Source organism: Eumetopias jubatus, unplaced genomic scaffold (genome assembly GCF_037043125.1).
Source record: "Eumetopias jubatus isolate StellerSeaLion01/CBP00866 unplaced genomic scaffold, mEumJub1_p1.0 scaffold_15, whole genome shotgun sequence".
Classification (NCBI taxonomy): domain Eukaryota; kingdom Metazoa; phylum Chordata; class Mammalia; order Carnivora; family Otariidae; genus Eumetopias; species Eumetopias jubatus.
In genome coordinates, this window is record NW_028274821.1 from 88,929,722 (window position 1) to 88,950,319 (window position 20,598).

The 20,598-nt window shown below is 42.5% G+C and overlaps 1 protein-coding gene across 4 annotated transcripts in view; it reads right to left on the reverse strand.

Annotated features, from left to right (window-relative positions):
* FNBP1 (formin binding protein 1) overlaps nt 1–20,598 on the reverse strand; it is a 135,182-nt gene that overhangs the window by 46,982 nt on the left and 67,602 nt on the right. For all 4 annotated transcript variants that reach the window (XM_028090473.2, XM_088018853.1, XM_028090472.2 and 1 more), the window contains exons 5-6: nt 9,242–9,304; nt 8,725–8,829 (exon numbers count right to left, since the gene is read on the reverse strand). In XM_028090473.2, the coding sequence (XP_027946274.1) occupies nt 8,725–8,829; nt 9,242–9,304 (168 nt within the window). The remainder of the gene's footprint in view (nt 1–8,724; nt 8,830–9,241; nt 9,305–20,598) is intronic.

Consider the following 20,598-nt stretch of genomic DNA (forward strand, 5'->3'; position numbering starts at 1 on the left):
GATATTTTATTTTATTTTTTTCCTAGATTTTATTTATTTATTTATTTGAGAGAGAGAGAATGAGAGAGAGAGAGAGAGCACATGAGACAGGGAAGGGTCAGAGGGAGAAGCAGACTCCCTGCTGAGCAGGGAGCCTGATGCGGGACTCGATCCTGAGACTCCAGTATCATGACCTGAGTCGAAAGCAGTCGCTTAACCAACTGAGCCACCCAGGCGCCCTATTTTATTTTTTTAAAAGATTTTATTTATTTATTTGACAGAGAGAGAAAGACAGTGAAAGAGGGAACACAAGCAGGGGGAGTGGGAGAGGGAGAAGCAGGCCTCCCGCTGTGCAGGGAGCCCAATGCAGGGCTCGATCCCAGGACCCTGGGATCATGACCTGAGCCGAAGGCAGACACTTAACGACTGAGCCACCCAGGTGCCCTGAAAATCTATTTTTAAAATGAGCAAAAGATTTGGTCACTTTACAAGAGAGGTTATTCACATGGTTCAAAAAATGCTCAACATCATCCTTTATCCAGAAGATGCAAGGACAAATTAAAACCATTACAAGAAAAAAAATAAAATAAAAAAATAAATAAAACCATTACAAGATTTCACTCCGCATTCATCCAAAAGGCTGAAATAAAAAGACTGATAAACACCTATTGTTGGTGAGGATGAGAAGCAACCCCTAGAGGAGTGTCCATTGGTACAGCTACCTTGTCAAGCTCTTTGACGTCATGCCAGAGCCAGGCACACACCTATGACCCAGGATGCCACACCCAAGTATATACCCAAGAAAAGTGAGAGATGATGTCCACCAACAGCCACATATAAATATGTTTATGGTAGTTTTTTCCTTAATTTAGCCTCAGTATGGAAGCAATCCAGATGCCCACAAACACGAGAAAGGATAAACAGACTGTGGTATATCCACACATGGAATGCCACATGGCAATCCCAAGTGGGCAACATAAACTAGCACCATATGCCACAAAAATATGAATCTTACAAACATAATATTGAGTCAGAGAAGCCAGACAGAAGAATATGTGTTGAATAATTTGTATGAAATACAGAAGCAGGCTAAACTAATATATCATAGAGGTCAGAATAATAGTTACCTTTGGGGTGGGGGAGTGTTCAAGGGAGCCTGTTGGGGTTCTAGAAATGTCCCCTATCTTAGGTGGTGGCACATGATTTCATATATGTGTGAAAACTCATTGAGCAGTCCACTTACGATGTGGCCACCTTACTGTATGTAAATTCACCTCAATAAAAAACTTTTTTTTTTTTAAAGTAAGCTCTATGCCCAATGTGGGGCTTGAACTCATGACCCTGAGATCAAGACTTGCATGCTCTACTAAATGAGCCAGCAAGGTGCCCCAATAAAAAAACTATCTTAAACATTCTAGAAGGACACATATCGAGTGGCAAGAGAGATCATGTCTGAGGAGGGCCTGGGATGGGGGAAGGTGCAACAGCATAGAATACTTTCACCTTATCCTCATTATTTTACAAGAGAATCCTGTATTTGAGTAAGACATATATTATTTGATTTTTCCATGTTCCCTTGCAGTCCTTTGACTTCTCATTATTACAAAACAGATGGTAAAGACTATATTTTCCACCTCATTAAAAGGGAAGAAGAAAGGATCTGGTTTTACTTGCAACATAAGCACATGGATCAGAGCCACAGGATGACCTAGTCTAACATATACTGGTTCTTCTGCAAATCCAAATCACCTAATTCCTAATCACTAGAACTCATGTTAAGTCTTCAAGTTCAAAATCTTCCAACAGCCGCATTTGGCAAAGGAAAAGAGACTGCATACTTCCTTGAGTTTCATCACCAATAAAATCCATTCCATTGAGCTATTTCCTTCCCTCATCATTCCTCTGAGGAACACGGCATCCTCACAACATTCAAATCTGTTCACTTGCCCAGAGATAAAACTACCAGTTTTTCTTATGACTATTTTGCAAACATATATTTATTTTTAGTTAAACTGGGTGCCTCAAGGACAACACAAACCCTCTTGTAAGCAAATTACTAAATATCTGGCTACACACTGATGCTGAACACAAAGCAAAGGTCTACTGATGCTCCACGCGGACTTGGACAGATTCAGATGATTTGAACAAAGTGCTTATGAAAAGTGTGGGGCATTTAATTAAAAAAAAAAAGAAGAAGAAGAAAATCAGGCTCAAACTCAGATCCTAAGTAGTTTAGAAGATGCATGCACATGTAGTTCACATCACCTGTCTCATCCGCCCAAATGTAATTTAGAAAAGTCCATTCTGCTGACAGTGGGGAGGGCTGTGTCTTTGCAAACACGGTCATATCGTTCCAAGTGTGCAGAGCTGACCACTGTACAAGAGAGGGTGAGTTATTTCTAATACAATCGGGTAATTTAATCATTTGTGGAAACTGGGGGGAAAGACATTTATATTAGATTCAAAGACTGTCCGAAGTCACAATGGGAAATTACATTATGTAGCAACAAAAACTGAAACACCATATCCTTTCAGCTTGATACTGACAAGAGGCTTCACTGGCGATAAAGCAGAGCACTGAAGTAACAGTCAAACTGCTGTTTGTTTGGGGAAATTATAGTGCTCCAAGTCACACTCTTAGGCAAAAGAACTTATGAATTCCAATGTTGTGACACTGCTCTACCTGCTTCAAAGTTGTGATGCTAAAATCGGGTAATTTCTCACATCCTTGGAGAGGATGTAAATGGTACTTGCGTAAAAATAACAAAATGATGCTCTCGGGATATGAAAAAACAATATATCCTTGGAAATAGTAAAAAAGAGTCAAGGAGAACAATTCAATTTGGCCAGGACCTATCAGAAGGTCCGAAAGCCGACACTGGACCCAGCAATTGTACTTTCGATAGCGAACTTGGGTCTGACCTGAGGGAGGTAAACAAAGAAAAAAAATCATCATGGAAATTTCTGAACCACACAAAGGGCCAGAACCTACACAGCAGGTGTGGATCTCAAACCCCCAGTTGGAAATTTAGATTGACACAGTCCTGGCTTGGGAGCAACCCCAGGGAATGTCAGCTCCCTGGAGAACTCCTTTTAAACCTCGGACAGAGAGAAAATCCCAAGGAACACACATTCATAATCACCCAGTCTGTTCTGTACCTCACATGTTTTTCTGCTGTGATTTATACCTTTTATAGGACTGAAATATAGGACTATGACCTTGGTATAACATAAAAGCCTTGCTAGTCTGTATGCAATTTTTCACAGTATGTTCATGTTAACTGGGAAGATATTTCCCCCTGTGTGAAAACAATGGATAACTACCAAAAACTACCGTTTGGATCAGATTTTTCATTTTGATGAAAAGTAGTCTCATCAGAAATGAATGCTCCCAAGAAACTGTATCTCTGAAGGTCCTAATACTCTGAAAGACCCACATCTTGAAGGACAAGGGCTGTGGTGCTCGATGCAGATGCCTAGTTTTACTAGGGTTGTAGTTCTGGTTACAAAGTTCTCTAGTTATTGAGTGATCTGTTTCTAGGCCTATTTTCCTCCCAGTAGCCCTGTTTGGTTTTTTTAGCAGTATTTTTTCAGAACGTAAGGTTTGCAACAATGCATTTACAGCATTATAGCAGAAATGTATGTATCACAAAAATACACAAGGAAATGAGTCACCATGAGCACGTCAGCAGAAACAACAAATTGAAGAATCAGGCCCACAAAGACTGCAGATGCTGAAATTAATTAAATAGAGAATATAAAATTGGTATATTAAATAAGTAAAATACGACATGAAAATGTGACAGAGTCACAAGAAAATCAACAAAAAGATGACACAGATTTTAGAGAGCCTAAAGGAACTTCTAGAAGTGAAAATGTAACTGAAATTAGAGAACTAATGATACATTAAACCACAGATTGGACAGATTAAGAGAATTAGTGAAATGAAAATTGTATCTGAAGGAATTACACGGGGCACAACAGAGAAAGACCAAGAGATGAGAAATGGAAATACAGGTTAATAGGCAGACAGGATACAGAGTAAAAGTTTTAACTTACACAATAATCAGAGTTCCAGACGAACTAGCAGAATGAGAGATAGACACGCACTGGAAAACTAATAAACTCACCGAATCAAAAGCAAGATAAAAAAGAAATTCACAGATAGATACATTATAGTGAAATTTCAGTGAAGAACTAAGACCAAAAAATATATCTCCACAGTTACCAAGAAGAAAAGGCATTATCTTCAAAGAATTAACAGTTACACTGACTTCTTCCCCATTGCAACTTAACACAAATGAGAGCCAGAAGATGGAAGAATTAAGTTCCTTCTCCAGGTAGAACACAATCGCCCTAGGATTGTATACATGGAGAAATCATCTTTCAAAAATGAGAGTGAGGATCACTCCAATCAAACAAAAACTGAGATTTTACTGCAATAAATCTCTGCTAAAGGCATCTCTAAAGGATGTCCTTTGAGAAGAAGGAATAAGATCCCAGATACAAAAAGAAATGATGAACAAAGAAAGTAGAAAGTATACTTAGAGGACTGTATAAAATTATGAAAGCCTAACTTGTATAATGGAACCCCAAATAATCACAAATAAACTGCAATAATCAAAGGGAGCTGGTTTAGTTAAAGGGTTGTTTGGGAAAACATTAGTAAAGATTCCAAATTACTTCGTAGTTTAGGTTGAATACGTCTGTTAAAATATCTAGGCTAACCAATAAAAGCACAGAAAGAGAATACATAATCTCCAATCTTTCATATAGGTGAAAGACGGAATGAGAAAAGTAAAAACAAAAAGTTCAAAACTGAAGAAGGCAAGAAACAAAAAGTGTCAGAGCAAGGGGTAAGGGAACACAGAGAAAGTAAGACAAAGAGAAAACAAGATGAGATGGTATGTATACATGAGCCAAAACTCTCCAGGGGAAAGGAAAAGACCATCAGACTGGATGAAAAAGAAATCTAGCCATGTGGGGACCCATTCAAATATGATGACAAAGAAACATGTAGAATAAAAGTTTGGGAAAGATTTGCCAGGCAAACACTAGCCCAAAGAGCTGGTATAGAGCAGGCAACACAGACTTCAAGGCATAAAACATAACTGCAGAAAGAAGTTCACTACACATGGATGAAAAGTCAAAACACACTGAAGATATTACAATTCTAAACTTTATTTATTAAAAGCTTTCTTTTTTTAATACAATTTTTTTAAGTAATCTCTATGCGCAACGTGGGGCTCAAACTTACACCCGCAAGATCAAGAGTCACGTGCTCTACCTGAGCCAGCTAGGCAGCCCTAAAATTTATTTATTTATTTATTTTTAAGATTTTATTTATTTATTTGACAGACGGAGACACACAGCGAGAGAGGGAACACAAGCAGGGGGAGCAGCAGAGGGAGAAGCAGGCTTCCCGCGGAGCAGGGAGCCCAAGGCGGGGCTCGATCCCAGGACCCTGGGACCATGACCTGAGCCCAAGGCAGACGTTTAACCGACTGAGCTACCCGGGCGCCCACAATTGGAAATTTTTAAAGAGGCTTCCAAATAAATCACAGGAGAGATTCAATAGTAAAGGAAATGAAAAGTATCTCAAAATAAACAACAGGAGTACTCCATACCAAAATTTGTGGGTTGCAGATAAAATTGTACATAAGTGGGAAATGTGTTACTTTTTTTTTTTTTAAGTAGGCTCCCAATGTGGGGCTTGAACTCACAACCCTGAAATCAAGACCTGAGCTTGAGATAAAGAGTCGGATGTTTAACCGACAGAGCCACCCAGGCGCCCTGAGAAATGTGTTACTTAAATGCTCACATTAGGAAAGATGAAAAACCAAAAGGAGGTAGGCAAGAAGAAAGAAATCTCTGAAAAGGCAAGAGAATACATCCAAAGAAGAGGAAGGTAAAGAAGAAAAAGAAACTAAATGAAATAGAAAAAAAAATAGACAAGGGAAGCTCCATGATAAATTTGGGGTTCTCGGAAAATATGAGTAAAAATGATTTCAGAAACCTAACCCTCCAAAAGAGAAAATGGTATAAATAAGCAATATTGGGAATCAATAAAGGGGGGAACACAACAACACAGGCAGCAAACACTAAGGTGAGAGAATATTACGGGCAACTTTAAGGCAATAAATTTGAAAGTTTAGGATTAAGTGGGTCTATGTTTAGAAAAATAACAACCTGCCAGCATTGACTAAAGAGGAAGCAGACGATGATGACAACGATGAAGGAATTGACTCAGTAGTTAAGAGACTTTCCCACAGTGAAGTATTACGAAACATTCAAGAAACAATTCATTAAAATTTACACGTATTATTTCAGAGAATAGAAAAAAAAGCAACATTCTGAAACTAGTAAGTAAAGCAAACTAGGATGGATAAGAAAGAAACATTATAGATCAATTTCAGTGGGCATAGATTCACCCCCAAAACTCTTCAGTAAAATATTAACAAAACAGAATCAGAGTATGTATTTAAAAAAACCCCATCACCACCTGGTTGGATTTGTCACAGGAATGCTAATTTGGTTCAATATAAGAAAACTGACTTGTGTAATCTATCTCATTCATGGATTAAAGGAAGCAGAAAAAGTATCCGATGGTATTCAACATCAAGTCAAGTTGGGAAAAAACCTCATAACAAAAAAGGAAAAGAAGGGAATCCCTTAGCTGGATAAAGGGTTTATTAAAATCGTGCTTCATGGAGAAATGTTTGAAGTACTCTCTACATTATCAAGAATCGGGGTAAGAAGGTCCACAACGCTGCTTCTTCTGCCAGCATAATGGCGGTCATAGCCAACAGAGCAAGATAAGAAAAATAAATAAAAGGCATAAGGATTGAAACAGCAGAAATAAAATTTGCTGGTGATAGGACTATCTCTAAAAAAAAAAAACCCCAAAACAAAGACAAAAAACAAAAAAACAAAACCCACAAAAAACCCAAGATGGAAATAAAAAGAGAGTTTAGCAAGCCATCTGCCCCTAACCTTAATATATAAAAGTCAAGTGTTCTATACTCCATGTGAATTAAGTAAAAAACGTAATAGGGAATGAAAAAAAAAATCAAGTCTGAAGAAAATAAATGAAAGTCTGATTTTGGTTATATAATGGTGGAGAAGAGGCAAAATTGTAAATATACTCTTTGGAAATACATACACCTGGTAAAGGTGGTAAAGCTGGGACACATAGCAAGGAGGCGATTAACACCAAATTAAGGAAAAAATACACCTGTAGAGTGGGGATCAGGAGCAGGAAGTTAGGGACAAACTTCAAAGGCATCAATAAGATTTTCTTTCTTAAGCTAGCTTGTAGATTAGAAGTATTCTTTTGGTTCTTATTCTTTACACTGTACTTATATAATATACATTATTTCATTTTTAAGAAAAGACTCTGAAAGGTAAAATACCTTTCATTAACAATAGTTGGATGTTTTATTGTTTTTTCCCCCCTTTAGCTGTTGGCAGTTTCAGGTATTTCTGTAATAAGCATGGACAGCTTTTATATTAAGGAAAGGTCATAAAAGCAATTTCTTTTAAAAAAAATCTTTAAATGAATAAAAATCACTCTGATTTTACATTTATGATAATAAAATATTTGATAAAGAATGCCTATCTTTGCTAGGTATGTTACGCATATACTGACATACCTCATTTAGCCCCAAATGACTTTTTGATAAACTCTGGATCAATCTATTTTATCTGAGTCACATTTTAAATCCCTTGGGGAGTTGGTTATTTCGTAGGAATTTATGACAAATTGATGGTAATCTATGGTAACTTTATCGGCACATTAATATATTTTTTGGTAAAGTATCCCCACTCCAGCTCAAGTAGAAACATTGAGGATGTGTATTTTAATATATTAGGTAATTATTGAGGAAGGCGTGCTAATATATACCTAGGCTTTAAGCAAGGAATTTGGCAGACTTGGACAAGTAACTAAATAACCCGCACTATTTCCAACTAAACTCATCTCCCATGAATCTGGCAAAAGTGAAAGAAATCTATGAAAACGCTGTGCTTCTCCCCACGTAAAGCATGATGCTGCAGATGCCGAAACAGCCCCGGGCAGCCATGGGATGAATACAGTCATTTAACAGCCTAATGTTGTTTACACTGCATTGATAACTTTTAGAAAAAGAAAACTCAGCTTCTCGGGAGAAACAGATGTGGAACCACAAGAAGGTACAGTTCGAGCTTTATCATATTCCGAACTGTGACGCAAGTCAATTTAGAGAAGAGCCCTTGATGGGATGCCCAGATGCAACCTGTTAACAACCTGAATGAATCACCTCCAAAGTCAGGCCAGCCTGCGAGTCCCTTTATCTCCCCAGCGGAAGCATTATAAGCCACAGAGCTCTGCCAGACGGCGCAGAACTGGTCTGCTCTGGCTTTTAAAGGGACTGACTTTTTCTTTGAAAAGCCATTAAGGGAAAACCACAGACTCCGGAAGCCCCCACCCCCACCCCCCACCCCTCAGAGCCACTCCTAGGCGAAGTCTCCAAGTCATTATCCTGGGACGACACAAGTCCACAAACTGCTCCAGTCGCGACACTGGAGACTCCCCAGAAGTCAGCCTCTGGTCCCCACGACGGCGGACACAAAATGCTAACAGCTCTTCCCAGGCTGAGTGGCCTTTTGCAGTGACATGAAAAAAGGAGAGCTTGGGGACAGGCAGCCTGGGAGGAGAGGCGACAGGCATCAGGGCAAGTGAAGGAAGGTAGCTCACTTTCACCTCACCTTTTCAACATCTGCTTTGGTGACATTGATGTCCGCATCCATCTTCTCGAAGTACTGCTGCGCTCTGTCCGCCTCTTTGCAGTCCCGTTCAAATCGTCTTTTACTCTGAAAGCAAATGCAAGTGGTGACAGGAGAGCAGCTGTGAATGAAGCCGTGGGACTCCTATGAGAACGTATCATTTTGTCTCAATCCCCCAAAGAGCTTTCTCCTCTGAGCTGCTTGGTTATAGGTCCTAACGTCAAAGAGTTACTCTACAGTCTGCATTTATAACCACCCCACCTGTCTAACCTTTGTGCTTTGAAAGTATGCGTTTTTAGAAAAACACTCTGCTTGAGCTCTTTGGGCTCCACACTCTGGTCTCGATAATGGTGTCTAGAAACAAATGCGATTCAAATTGGAGAAAATCTCTAAGGGCATCGCTCTGGCGTTTTTGTTCTGCACTTCACGGATCCATGCAAGCTCACATTCAAATTAGAAAGTCTACAGGCATTTCTTGAGCTGTTTCTGGTCCACTTACTGATTCGAGTTGTTTCCAGCAGATCTCTATGTGCTGTTGGGCCTTCCGCCCGTCGTGGAAGTACTGGAAGCAGAAAACACAGAGGGATTAGCACCCCCTCTTTCTCATATTCACACGTGAGAAAAAAAAAATCCATCCGCTTAAATTCATATTTCTTTTAAGTAGTCTCCACGCCCAACGTGGGGTCTGAACTCATGCCCCTGAGATCAAGAGTCACGTGCTCTACAGACAGAGGGCCAGCTGGGCACCCCTTCAATCATATTTAAATACTGACTATCTAGCACGTGCACGCCAAAGAAAGGTAAGGGTTAAAAAAATAAAGAGGAAGTGAAAATGCAAAGGGTCACAGAGTTCCCTTTAAAACTTCAGATATGATGATAGTGAATTCTAAGACCTACATACAGCACTTGGAAAAACAACAGGAATGTTCGTTAACACAACAATCACTTAGATCTTTATTTTTAATTGCTTTAAGGAGGAATTCACGTACCACACGATCCACCCATTTAGGTTGTACAATTCAATGCTCTTTGGTGTAGTCACAGAATTATGCAACCATGACCGACCATCAATCTGAGACCATTTTTATCCTCCCAAAAAGAGAGCCTGTACCTCTTAGCTGTCATCCCTCCCCGCCCCCTCCTCCCCAGCCTTAGGCAACCAGCACTCCACTTTCTGTCTCTATACATTTGCCTGTTCTGGATTATTTCCTATGAATGGACTCATACAATATGAGGTCCTTCTGTGACTGGCATGATGTTTCCATTAGTACCTAATGTTCACTTAGCAGAATGTCTTCAAGGTTCATCCATGTTGTCACGTGTATCTGTACTTTATCTCTTTTTACTGCCAAGTGACACTCCATTGTCTGGATATATACACATTTTGCTTGTCCATTTACAGTCGATGAACATTAGGGTTTTCCCAGTTTGGGGCTATTATGAATGCTGCTGCAAACATTTGTGTAAAACTTTTGTGTGGACTTTGGCCTTTTTAGATTTAAAAATAAATTCACTCCACCTGCTATCTGCAAAGGCCCGGAGGCAGGTAAGTGCCTTGTGTCGACTAGTAAGGATCCTAGAGGGCTAGACCAGGGTGAGCCTCAAGAACATCAGGAGAGGGGGTCAGGGAAGAAAGGACCACACTGTGTAGAGTCTTGTAGACTTGTGGTCTGAATGAGCTGGGGAGCCATGGGTCACTCCAAGTATAGAAGGAAAGTTCCAGGTAGGAGCCTCTCTCCAACCCTGGAGACAGGAGACTTGGACCACAGGGTAGCAGTGCAGGTGGTGAGCAGGGGTCAGACTCTAGGTGTCCTTTGGTCAGGAAAACTCCAGGATCAGATGTGAGCAGAGAACTGAGGTGTAACGGTGACTCTAAGGTTGCCGGCCAGAGCTTTAGGAGAGGGGGGACTGAGAGAGGCAGGTCTGAGGGGAATCAGACACAGCTTTAGACGCGTTAGGCTGACATTCTAGGAGACGCCCAAGTGGACAGCCAGCCTCACAGGTAGCTGGATGGCTGTGGGAGAGCTCAGAGAGTGGTCAACACTAAAATGATCAGCGTTGTCAGCATCAAGCCAGTGCTCAATGCTGAGCCACAGCCTGGACGAGATTACCAAAAGAGACGGGATCCCAAGGAAAGACCGGCTAGAAACACATAGAAATATTAAGAAAACGGTGTCCTTTTTATCCAGGGGCCTAAAATCACCAGCGTTTCCTAAATCCTTCAACTGTGACGTCACCAACTTTGTCAATGTGGTTGGGAATTTCCCAGATCCATTCTCCGCCCTGTTCTGTGTCCCCAGAGGCTGACCTGCATGGACCACACGCAGGCTCCCTTGCCCTCCGGCTCTGTCAGATTTGCCACAGAGGTTCTGGCATATCAGAGGGCAGGAATTTATATCCATCTGCAGCTTCCTCTCGCTAAGATGCTCCGGGTTGGCTGGGTCCTCGACCCAAGGCCACAGCTCCCATCACGCACTCCTATGAAGTGCCTACAATGCACCCCTGCCCCTGTCAGACTGAGAAGCCACAGCAGCTCCCCACCCTGACTAGCTCCGGGGTTCTGCACCAGCCCTGTTGCTTCTCCTGAACCCTCTCCACAGCAACGTAAATGTTCCTTTTACTAGACAACCTTCCTTCAATGCCTGGGCTTGAATGGGCCGTCTGTGTTCCGACGGACAAGGTAAACCTCGGTGGTGGGGGGGGTTCCACTGCCAGAAAGCAAGCAGAAAGCATGACCGACGGAACAGGTCCCCTCCGCACAGCCTCGGACCTGACCATCCCCCCTAGTCAGAGCCTAGGGCGGGGCTGAGTCACAAAGGAGGACAGGAAGGAGGAGACCAAATCAGATTTTGTTTTTTTTTAAAGAACAGTGCTCTTTTTATAAGGGAGTGTTTTCTTGTCTCTCTTTTGAGGCCATGTTTCACTGTTTTAAGTGCCTTTTTATGGCAGATTTACCCATCCAGCAATTTTTTTTTTTTTTTTGTCTCTATGAATCGGAGAGGAACCCCCTGGGGGCTTCATTCTTCAACTTTCATAACAGACACAGGGATGAAACCGAACAGAGATTGCGTCTAAGGCTAGAAATAAACAAGCAAAACAGGATCAAGGCAGTGGAAGTAGGAGAGCTGAGAGCAGAGCTAGGAAAATCTTGAACTTCGGAGGAAGTCCCAAATGCAAGCGGGTTTTCTGAGAGCCACATATATCACTTTAACACGGAATGGAGGGCAGGACTGAGGGAGGTCCGGGGGGGTGGGGGGTGAAAAGAGAGGCAGACAGGGAGGCAGAGAAACAGGCTTTGCCGTGCCCTCTCAGGGAGGCCCCTAGGCTCCTGGAGTCCTGCCCAGTCAGAGGCCACGTTCCTGAATTGTCAAGAGGACGATCCCCCATTTCGCAAGCAGGATCACCGTGTTCTGCGATTTGCTGAAAAGATCTCCCCATCCCCTCCCCCCCCCCCCCCCCCGCTAGTTTTACTTTGAGATTTAAAGACAGACATAAAGGGACGGGGGAGATACCTTAGCACCAAACTCAGACCTGTGCTCTGGGTTTATGCTCTCAAAATGGATGTTTTCACAAAACGTGAGGCCAGTCCTGGGCTGAGAGAGGAAACGCACACAAGAGTACGCAGAAGGCGACAGGCGCTGCCAGGAAAGGCTGACTGGGCTTTATCATCACAAGAATCTTCTCTGAAGACAATAGATACCCCACCCCCCCACCCCCGCCACACAGAAACACACACACACACACACACACACACACACACACACACACACACACACACACACACACACACACACAGTCATCTTCTGGGAGCACGAGGGCTGACTTTGATTGAAAACCCACACAGTAAATTCTCTCGCTGCTCCTTCATTTAATATTTAAAAATAAATGTGAATTTATTTTTCAAGCATGGTTGTGCACCTTGACTTGACTGATGATGAGCTTTCTCCCTTGAAGGACTCCTCAGCCCCAGTTCTGTCCGACTAAAACAACCATCTGAGAACTACACTTGAGATCCTAATGTCTCCTGAGACGTTGGGAAAAATCGAGGTGTCTGCGATTTTCCCTCTAATGTATCTCTCACAGTATGTGTTCCTCCAAAATTCATTTGGCTACAACACAGAAAAAAAATACGTGGTGCTGCCTGATCCCTTAGGAAATCCGGGGGTGGAACCCAAGGTCTCCTGACCGTCCTGAACATACCATGACCTAGACAGCGGTCACCTGGGTCCAGCTCTCTCTCCCCTCCTTCAATTGGAAAAGCTAGCTAACAGTTACAAAGGTAAACAAGCAAACCAGCTTGCCAGATGTGTGTGTTGTTTATTATGCTTTGCCAGACAGTGAGCAAGTGTGTATCTAAAAAGTGTGCCTCCGAGCTCTAAATAAAGAGGAATTGTTCTCTAGAAAAAGATAATAAGTCTTTTGGAGCCACAAAGTGAAGTCATCACGGCGCTTTTCTCCTATCAGCTGAGATGGGAAATGCCATCTCTAGGGACCCAGAGAAATGCTCCTAACTTTCTCCTGTAAGCAGGATGCTTTCATTTCTCTTTGGAGGTAATCACAGACTTTTGAAAATGCCTGATGGTATCTCAGCTGACAGTGAAACTTACTTTCATTTCAAATTTTTGGTTGGAGCTTAAAAATATACAGGTAGAATCTATATAAATAATAAAAGCATCCTTCCAAATTTTTTTTGGATTCTCCCAGTGACCAGGGGCAGCTGAGAGAAGAATCACAGGGAACCTAAAATAAGCGAGCACTAACTTCAAGAAAAACTACAATGACAAAGCTTCTAAGAAGGTTTTACTGTGCTGCAAGAGATCATACTCAGGCTGTGAAAATGTTTATTATTCACACTCCACAATTAGGTACAACAGCTGCTCGCTTTTACTCTATTTATATATAATAGACTATTAATTTTTAAAACTCCATAAAAAAGCAAAATATGGCATTGATGTGAAAACAGCCACTTCCAAAAAAAAAAGTGGAGGAAAAAAAAAAAGAATAAACACTCAACTGAGGACAGTCAACCATCTGGAATTTTAAATAAAACTCAGATTCCACAGATGAAAACAAAGGAGCACAAGACTTGAAAAGGGCAAAGAAAAAAGGAGCTTGCAGAAATTACGTCTGTGACAAATGTTTTAATTTCCTCAAAACCCACAGTGTGGTGGGTCTGAACACTAGCAGATTCTAAGCCTGACTCGGGATTAATTAATGCAACTATGAATCTCTGTGGCAGAGACATGGATGAGGACTGTGGAGGAAACTCAAATACTGTCAGCCCTGCTCAAGGGAGAACTTCGCCCCCTCCCTCCAATCCCAAACCATAAACCTAGGCGTTCGTGATGGCAGCCGCATTCTGATTTATACAGTATGATCATATGATTAAATAAATATGATTAATTCAGGAAGGTCCATTTTCCTTAATCCATTTGTAACACAAATACCTTCTCAGTGCACAGGTTCCAAACATGCTTACCCCCCAGTGTCATGCTCAGTCGCTGAACCCTACCCATCCCCCCGACCATCTGGGCACCGGGCAGGGGACCCCACGCATGGTCCAGCAGCCAGTGCCAAGTTGTCTTTACTTCTCTCCCAGTGTGCCTTCTCCCCACTGCTCCTGTCATTCTCACGCTGGCTTTTGCTACCCAGATCGCTCCACACATTCACAATTTACCTGGACTCCAGGAGCCTTCTATCTCTTCTTCAGAATAATCCCTTCTTTCATATTCCTTAAAATTCTAATTGTTTTGAAGAATCTCGATTAACTCTTTTTTTTTTAAAGTTAGCTCGGCACCCAGTGTGGAGCTTGAACTCACGACCCCAAGATCAATAGTCACATGCTCTATGGACTGAGCCAGCCAGGCGCTTCCTGATTAACTTTTAGGATGAAAGAACCTTTTTTTTTTTTTTAAAGATCTTATTTATTTATTTGACAGAGAGAGAGAGAGAGAAACACAAGTAGGGCAAGTGTGAGAGGGAGAAGCAGGCTTCCCGTGGAGCAGGGAGCCTGATGCGGAGCTGGATCCCAGGACTCTGGGACCATGACCTGAGCCCAAGGCAGATGCTTAACGACTGAGCCACCCAGGCGCCTCTAGGATGAAAGAATCTTAAAATGATCAATATTAAGCAGTGATGCCCCTCACTTGACTCCTTCTGAGGGTATCAATCTCTTACTTCCAAACCCAGACAAGGAGAATCACCATCAGTAAGAGTTTCAGATAGAGTGCCAGGTTGACCAAGGGTGAGACTTCAGGGGCAGTAATCCTTCCCCAAAAGGCTGAAAGCTCTTACAATCAAATTCAGTCATTCATTCCACACATGTTAATTGCATGCCCCCAGGTGCAGGGTGCTGCTCATGCCAGGTGCTGTCCTTGTGAAACCCAGTGGACACAGTGGTAAGAGAAAAAGGACAGGGGACAGAGAGGGCGGCTATGGGTGCAGCAACATTTTGACAGATCTGGATGGGGATGTTTCTTGAACAAAGTAGAGGCATGAACTTGCGAAGGTCTGGGGAAGGAAACACCCTTCTGCAGCTGGAACAGCAGTGGAGATGCCCTGAAGCAGGAAAGGGCTTCGTGTGTTCATTGAACAGCTGACGCCAATGTGATCAGACCGAGACGAGAGATAAGGCAGAAGCAGGCAAGAGCTGGACCAAGGACGGCTTCCCAGGCCGCGTGAGTGAGGGAAAACTGCCAAAGGACTGAAGAAGGGAGGGGACACGGTCTGATCTGCATTATCACGAGGTTGCGCGGGCTGCCGCGTGGAGAACGTACCGAATGGGGCAGGCGTGGCAGAGGGACCAGGGGGGAGGCTGCTGCACTTGCTCACAGGACAGTTGGTGGCACAGTTGGAGATGGGAGCTGTGCCATGGACCACGGGGTGAGCCTGGGAGCACAGGGATGAAGCAGGAGGCTTGGGGCAGTCCTCCAGGTGAGATGATGAGGGACCGGACAAGGGGTGAGAGGTGTTTGGATTCACAACATTTATGGCAGAGCCGACAGGACCTGATATTATATAGAAGATGGGGTGTGAAGGAAAAAGAAGTCCTGGGTGCCCTATGGTTTTGGCCAGAACAACTAGGTTAAAAAGGAGTGCCATTTACTGACAGGAGGAAATGCAGATCGGAAAGGGGTGTGATAAAGGAGTTTGGGGGATCCAAAGTTTCTTTTTGGATGGGATAAAAAGGCCACTGCATCGCACAGCTCTGGGGCATCATTCCCAGTACTGCCAGGCTCCAGGGCCCCCACTGACATTGGTGTGCTGGGGGATGTTGCATCAGGCACATCAGGGGAGATGGCAAGCAGGTGCCTGGATATAGGAGAGTCAGTTGGGACACAAAACATCCGTCAAGTAATTCCCGGTTCTTAGAAGAAAAAGAAGGTCTCGTTCCAGCTCACAAGGGAGAAACACAAAACTCAAAGTTGCACTTCAAATCCAGGGAATCAAGAACAGAATGTCAGCCTCCTGATAAGTAGGTATGTTATCCCATAAATGCTAGGATAAAATTTTAATGATTCCGCAGGTGACAGAACCACAGCGGTGACAGGGCCTTGATGAATAGCATGCTCCTATCACATGTCCTCTCAAAACAAAGAAAACATAACAAAAACAAATACACCTTCTAGAGATACATTAAACCAGGGGCTATCAGTGGGTGTCCCATCAGCATGACACAGGCAGAAGACCAACAACTTCTACAGGGCTCCTTGCTTTTGGATTTTGGATTTATTTAAATAAAAGTGGTAACCCCAGTAAAGAGGAACTATTATTGAAACCCTCCTCTTCCAGGCCATGAAATCGAAACTCCCTCTTCTGTGCTTTCTTCCCACAGGTCCTGGCTTTATAACAGAGTACCCCCAGCTGCATCTCAATAGGATCGAAAAGATCAGAAATAGATTTGTAATGTGTAATGTAATTACAATTACAAATTTGTAATTTGTAATGACTTGATCACATATGTAAGGCCCTTTTATTTTTTGCATTCCTTCATGCTAGGCTTTGTCTGTTTGCTGTAATCTCTTATAAAAACATGTTCTAAACATAGTAGGGTCAGTTCATGCTACAAAACTGCCTTATAGGAAAGGAAATTAAGTCCCTCCCTAAGTTCCTAAATAGGACCTACCCAATACCTAACTTCGAGATGACTGTATCTTTTAGTATCAATTTTTAAACATCCCTGAAACCTCAGGGAAAAAAATATAACTGGTCAATTCTAAGTAATGTGGGGTATTGTAAGCACTCTCTGTTTATAAAAATTTTAGTGAGTCACTGAAGGTATTGTATAATTGTTTCCTCTAGAACTTTTCAGATAACCGCTGCCAAAAAGCAATCCTGCTCCTGGCCAATATTTTGTAATGAGCCATAATTTCCACCTGCTGAGAGAAGTTTACTTGTAGCTTCCAGAAAATGCTGGCCGGAACCTCCTGACTCCCCTTCTGGAGCTACAAATCTCCATAAATCCCTCTTATGCATTTAGTGGTGATCACTGTGGATAATCCTGAGACAGACTCGAAGGCTGGAGATGAACCAAACAATCTCTCTGAAATTCTCTAATAACTTGATTCAATGTGCAAAAATCGCCAACAAGGGTGTATGTGCCTTAGTTCTTTTTTTTTTTAAATATATTTTTTTAAGATTTTATTTATTTATTCATGAGAGACGGAGGGAGAGAGAGAGAGAAGCAGAGGGAGAAGCAGGCTCCCAAGGAGCAGGGAGCCCGATGCGGGACTCGATCCCAGGACCCTGGGATCATGACCTGAGCCGAAGGCAGACGCTTAACTATCTGAGCCACCCAGGCGCCCCTGTGCCTTAGTTCTTATGGAGGAATGTATCTGATAGCAACTCTGAACTACCCACATTTCCGATCGGCTAATTCACAATCTTGTTGATCATTTCAGTGACTTAGGAATCTCATCTATACTTCTGTTAAAGACCATTACTCTAGTAAATGACCAAAGCTTAATTAAGAACCATAAATCATGTATGTTTGACCTCGTACTCTCTGGGAATTTAGCTTGGAGGAACAATCCCCACCCCATACACAAAAGAGCTATTAAAGTAGCAAGTTCTCTGCAGTATTGTTTAATAATCAGAAACTGGTAATAGCCTCCAGATCAAATATTAAATAATTAGTTAAGTGAATGATAATAGCATTAGAATAATGCATAGCCACTAAAATTCCAATGATTAAAACTACATATTTTCGGGGCACCTGGGTGGCTCAGTCGTTGAGCGTCTGCCTTCAGCTCAGGTCATGATCCCAGGGTCCTGGGATCGAGCCCCGCATCGGGCTCCCTGCTCCGCGGGAAGCCTGCTTCTCCCTCTCCCACTCGCCCTGCTTGTGTTTCCTCTCTCGCTGTGTCTCTCTCTGTCAAATAAATAAATAAAAATAGAGTTGGATGCTCAACCAACTGAGCCACCCGGTGCCCCAAGAAACAGAAGTTCTTTTTGCCACGTGGTCAGCTAAAAGAGATGAATATTGTATTTACTGTAAATCTGTCAGAATCTAGGAAAATCAGGCAAGTATAAAATTCCCAGATTTTACACATTAAAACTAATCATGCTGCCTTATAAAGAATGTTGATTTCCCAGTAATTTCTGCTGGACACCAGTAAATCCTAGACATTGTTGCATAGTACAGATTTATTGATAATTTACATACGCAGACAAAAAACTGAATACAAAGCAAAGGAACTGTCACTGTGTACTTTGATTTACGTTCACCCCAAAGACCGGCTCCTAATTCTATTCTCTCTAAAGAGAAGGCGAGTATCTCACTAAAAATATAATTTCTGCAGCGGAGCCCATTAGGTGAAGAAATTAAGAGAGCACCCTCCCTGCGGGCTCCCAGGACTATTCATGCAATCTGATGGAAACTGTGGCTGGCTCAGACATCAGGCAGGAAAGAACCTAAACTCCTTGCAGACAGCAGGTCAAGGTTTCCTTTTAAAGAAGTTACTTTTGAAAAATCAATGAATTTTCCTAACAATGAGCCTACAGATTTGTGTGTCGGGACAGACACTGGTTATTCATGATACTACGTGAGAAAGTTCCATGTAACATGGGAACAAGGTAAGTGTGGACATTGCTGCCTAATACCCATCTTTTCTCCAAAGAACATGAACAGCATGAATAGGTGTTATCCTATTTTACAATGGGAGATTTTTAAGACTTCAAGAACAAACAGCTGCACTCATTATCATGAAATGGCCCCCAAGATGGGAAGAATGTCCATCTCTCCCTCTACTCACTTCCTTCTTACTACCTTCCTTTCAAATCCAGAGGGAAGAAAACACCTTTTGCAGAATGAGCTCTTTTTCACCATGCAGATCCTTGTTAGAGATTCATCTATTCAAACACAGCAAAATCTAGAGGAGAAATCATTTTCTAGTAGTATTCCAAACTGAACTTGGAAATAGTCTACATGCAGTAATGAGATCCAGCAGTAATCCTGTAAATTTGAAATCATCCCTTTGGGTAGATAGGATTTCGCCACTATATCAAATGGCCCAAAACGTATTATACTAATGGTTAACCAGACTGGTACTTAAGAAAGACATGATTTCTTTTTTTTTTTTAAAGATTTTTTATTTATTTATTTGATAGAGAGAGAGAGCACAAGCAGGGGGAACAGCAGAGGGAGAGGGAGAAGCAGGCTCCCCGCCAAGCAGGGAGCCCGATGCGGGGCTCGATCCCAGGACCCCGGGACCACGACCCAAGCCGAAGGCAGACGCTTAACCATCTGAGCCACCCAGGTGCCCCGAAAGACATGATTTCTGGTCAGCTATGAGAAATACTAGCTAGACCTAAAATGGTGAAAGCAGCTCATTTCAATGCCATCCATCAGTTCAACATTTTTAAAAAGGTCTTTTTAATTTATTTTTTAAAGATTTTTATGTATTTATTTGACAGAGAGAGACAGAGCGAGAGAGGGAACACAAGCAGGGGGAGTGAGAGAGGGAGAAGCAGGCCTCCCACGGAGCAGGGAGCCCAATGCGGGGCTCGATCCCAGGACCCTGACATCATAACTGGAGCCAAAGGCAGACGCTTCACTGACTGAACCACCCAGGCGCCCCTGGAGTCATCTTTTCAAAAATAAGTAAGATCACTCACTAATAAGAGTCAGAGAAGCCAAAAGGGAAAGCTCTAAAGGAGAAATATTGGTCATTATGGTTTGACTTCAAGGAGCACCTTATCTACAACTAACTGCCGATGAAGATGTTCACACTGTTTAACCCGGCATCCTTGGATGTAAGTTAAAGAATGTCACTCAGTGGAGGGGCGCCTGGGTGGCTCAGTCGTTGAGCGTCTGCCTTCGGCTCAGGTCATGATCCCAGGGTTCTGGGATCGAGCCCCGCGTCGGGCTCCCTGCTCGGCGGGAAGCCTGCTTCTCCCTCTTCCACTACCCCTGCTTGTGTTCCCTCTCTCGCTGTGTCTCTCTCTGTCGAATAAATAAATAAAATCTTAAAAAAAAAAAAGAATGTCACTCAGTGGAAACAAAAACATGCATGCAAACGTGCGCGGGCTTGGGGAGACACCCAGCTCCACCCCTGGGGACGGTCCTGACTCCCTGCCCCGCTGGCTCCAGCCTCCTGGTCTGGGATAAAATGTGTAATGGTCCTCCTCCCCAAGGGGTGCTATAAAGATGAAATGTAAAGCCTAATAGGTACCAGTTATTATAATCCATGAAAATGAAGACTTGAGGCCAAACAATTAAACAGACAATATAATCAGGATAATTTTTAAAGTCACAGTGTATCAATATACAACATAATGCCACATTATGCATTCAAAATAATGGTATATATGTAGAAAAAAAGCAAAAATGTTCATGATGCATTATATTAAAACACC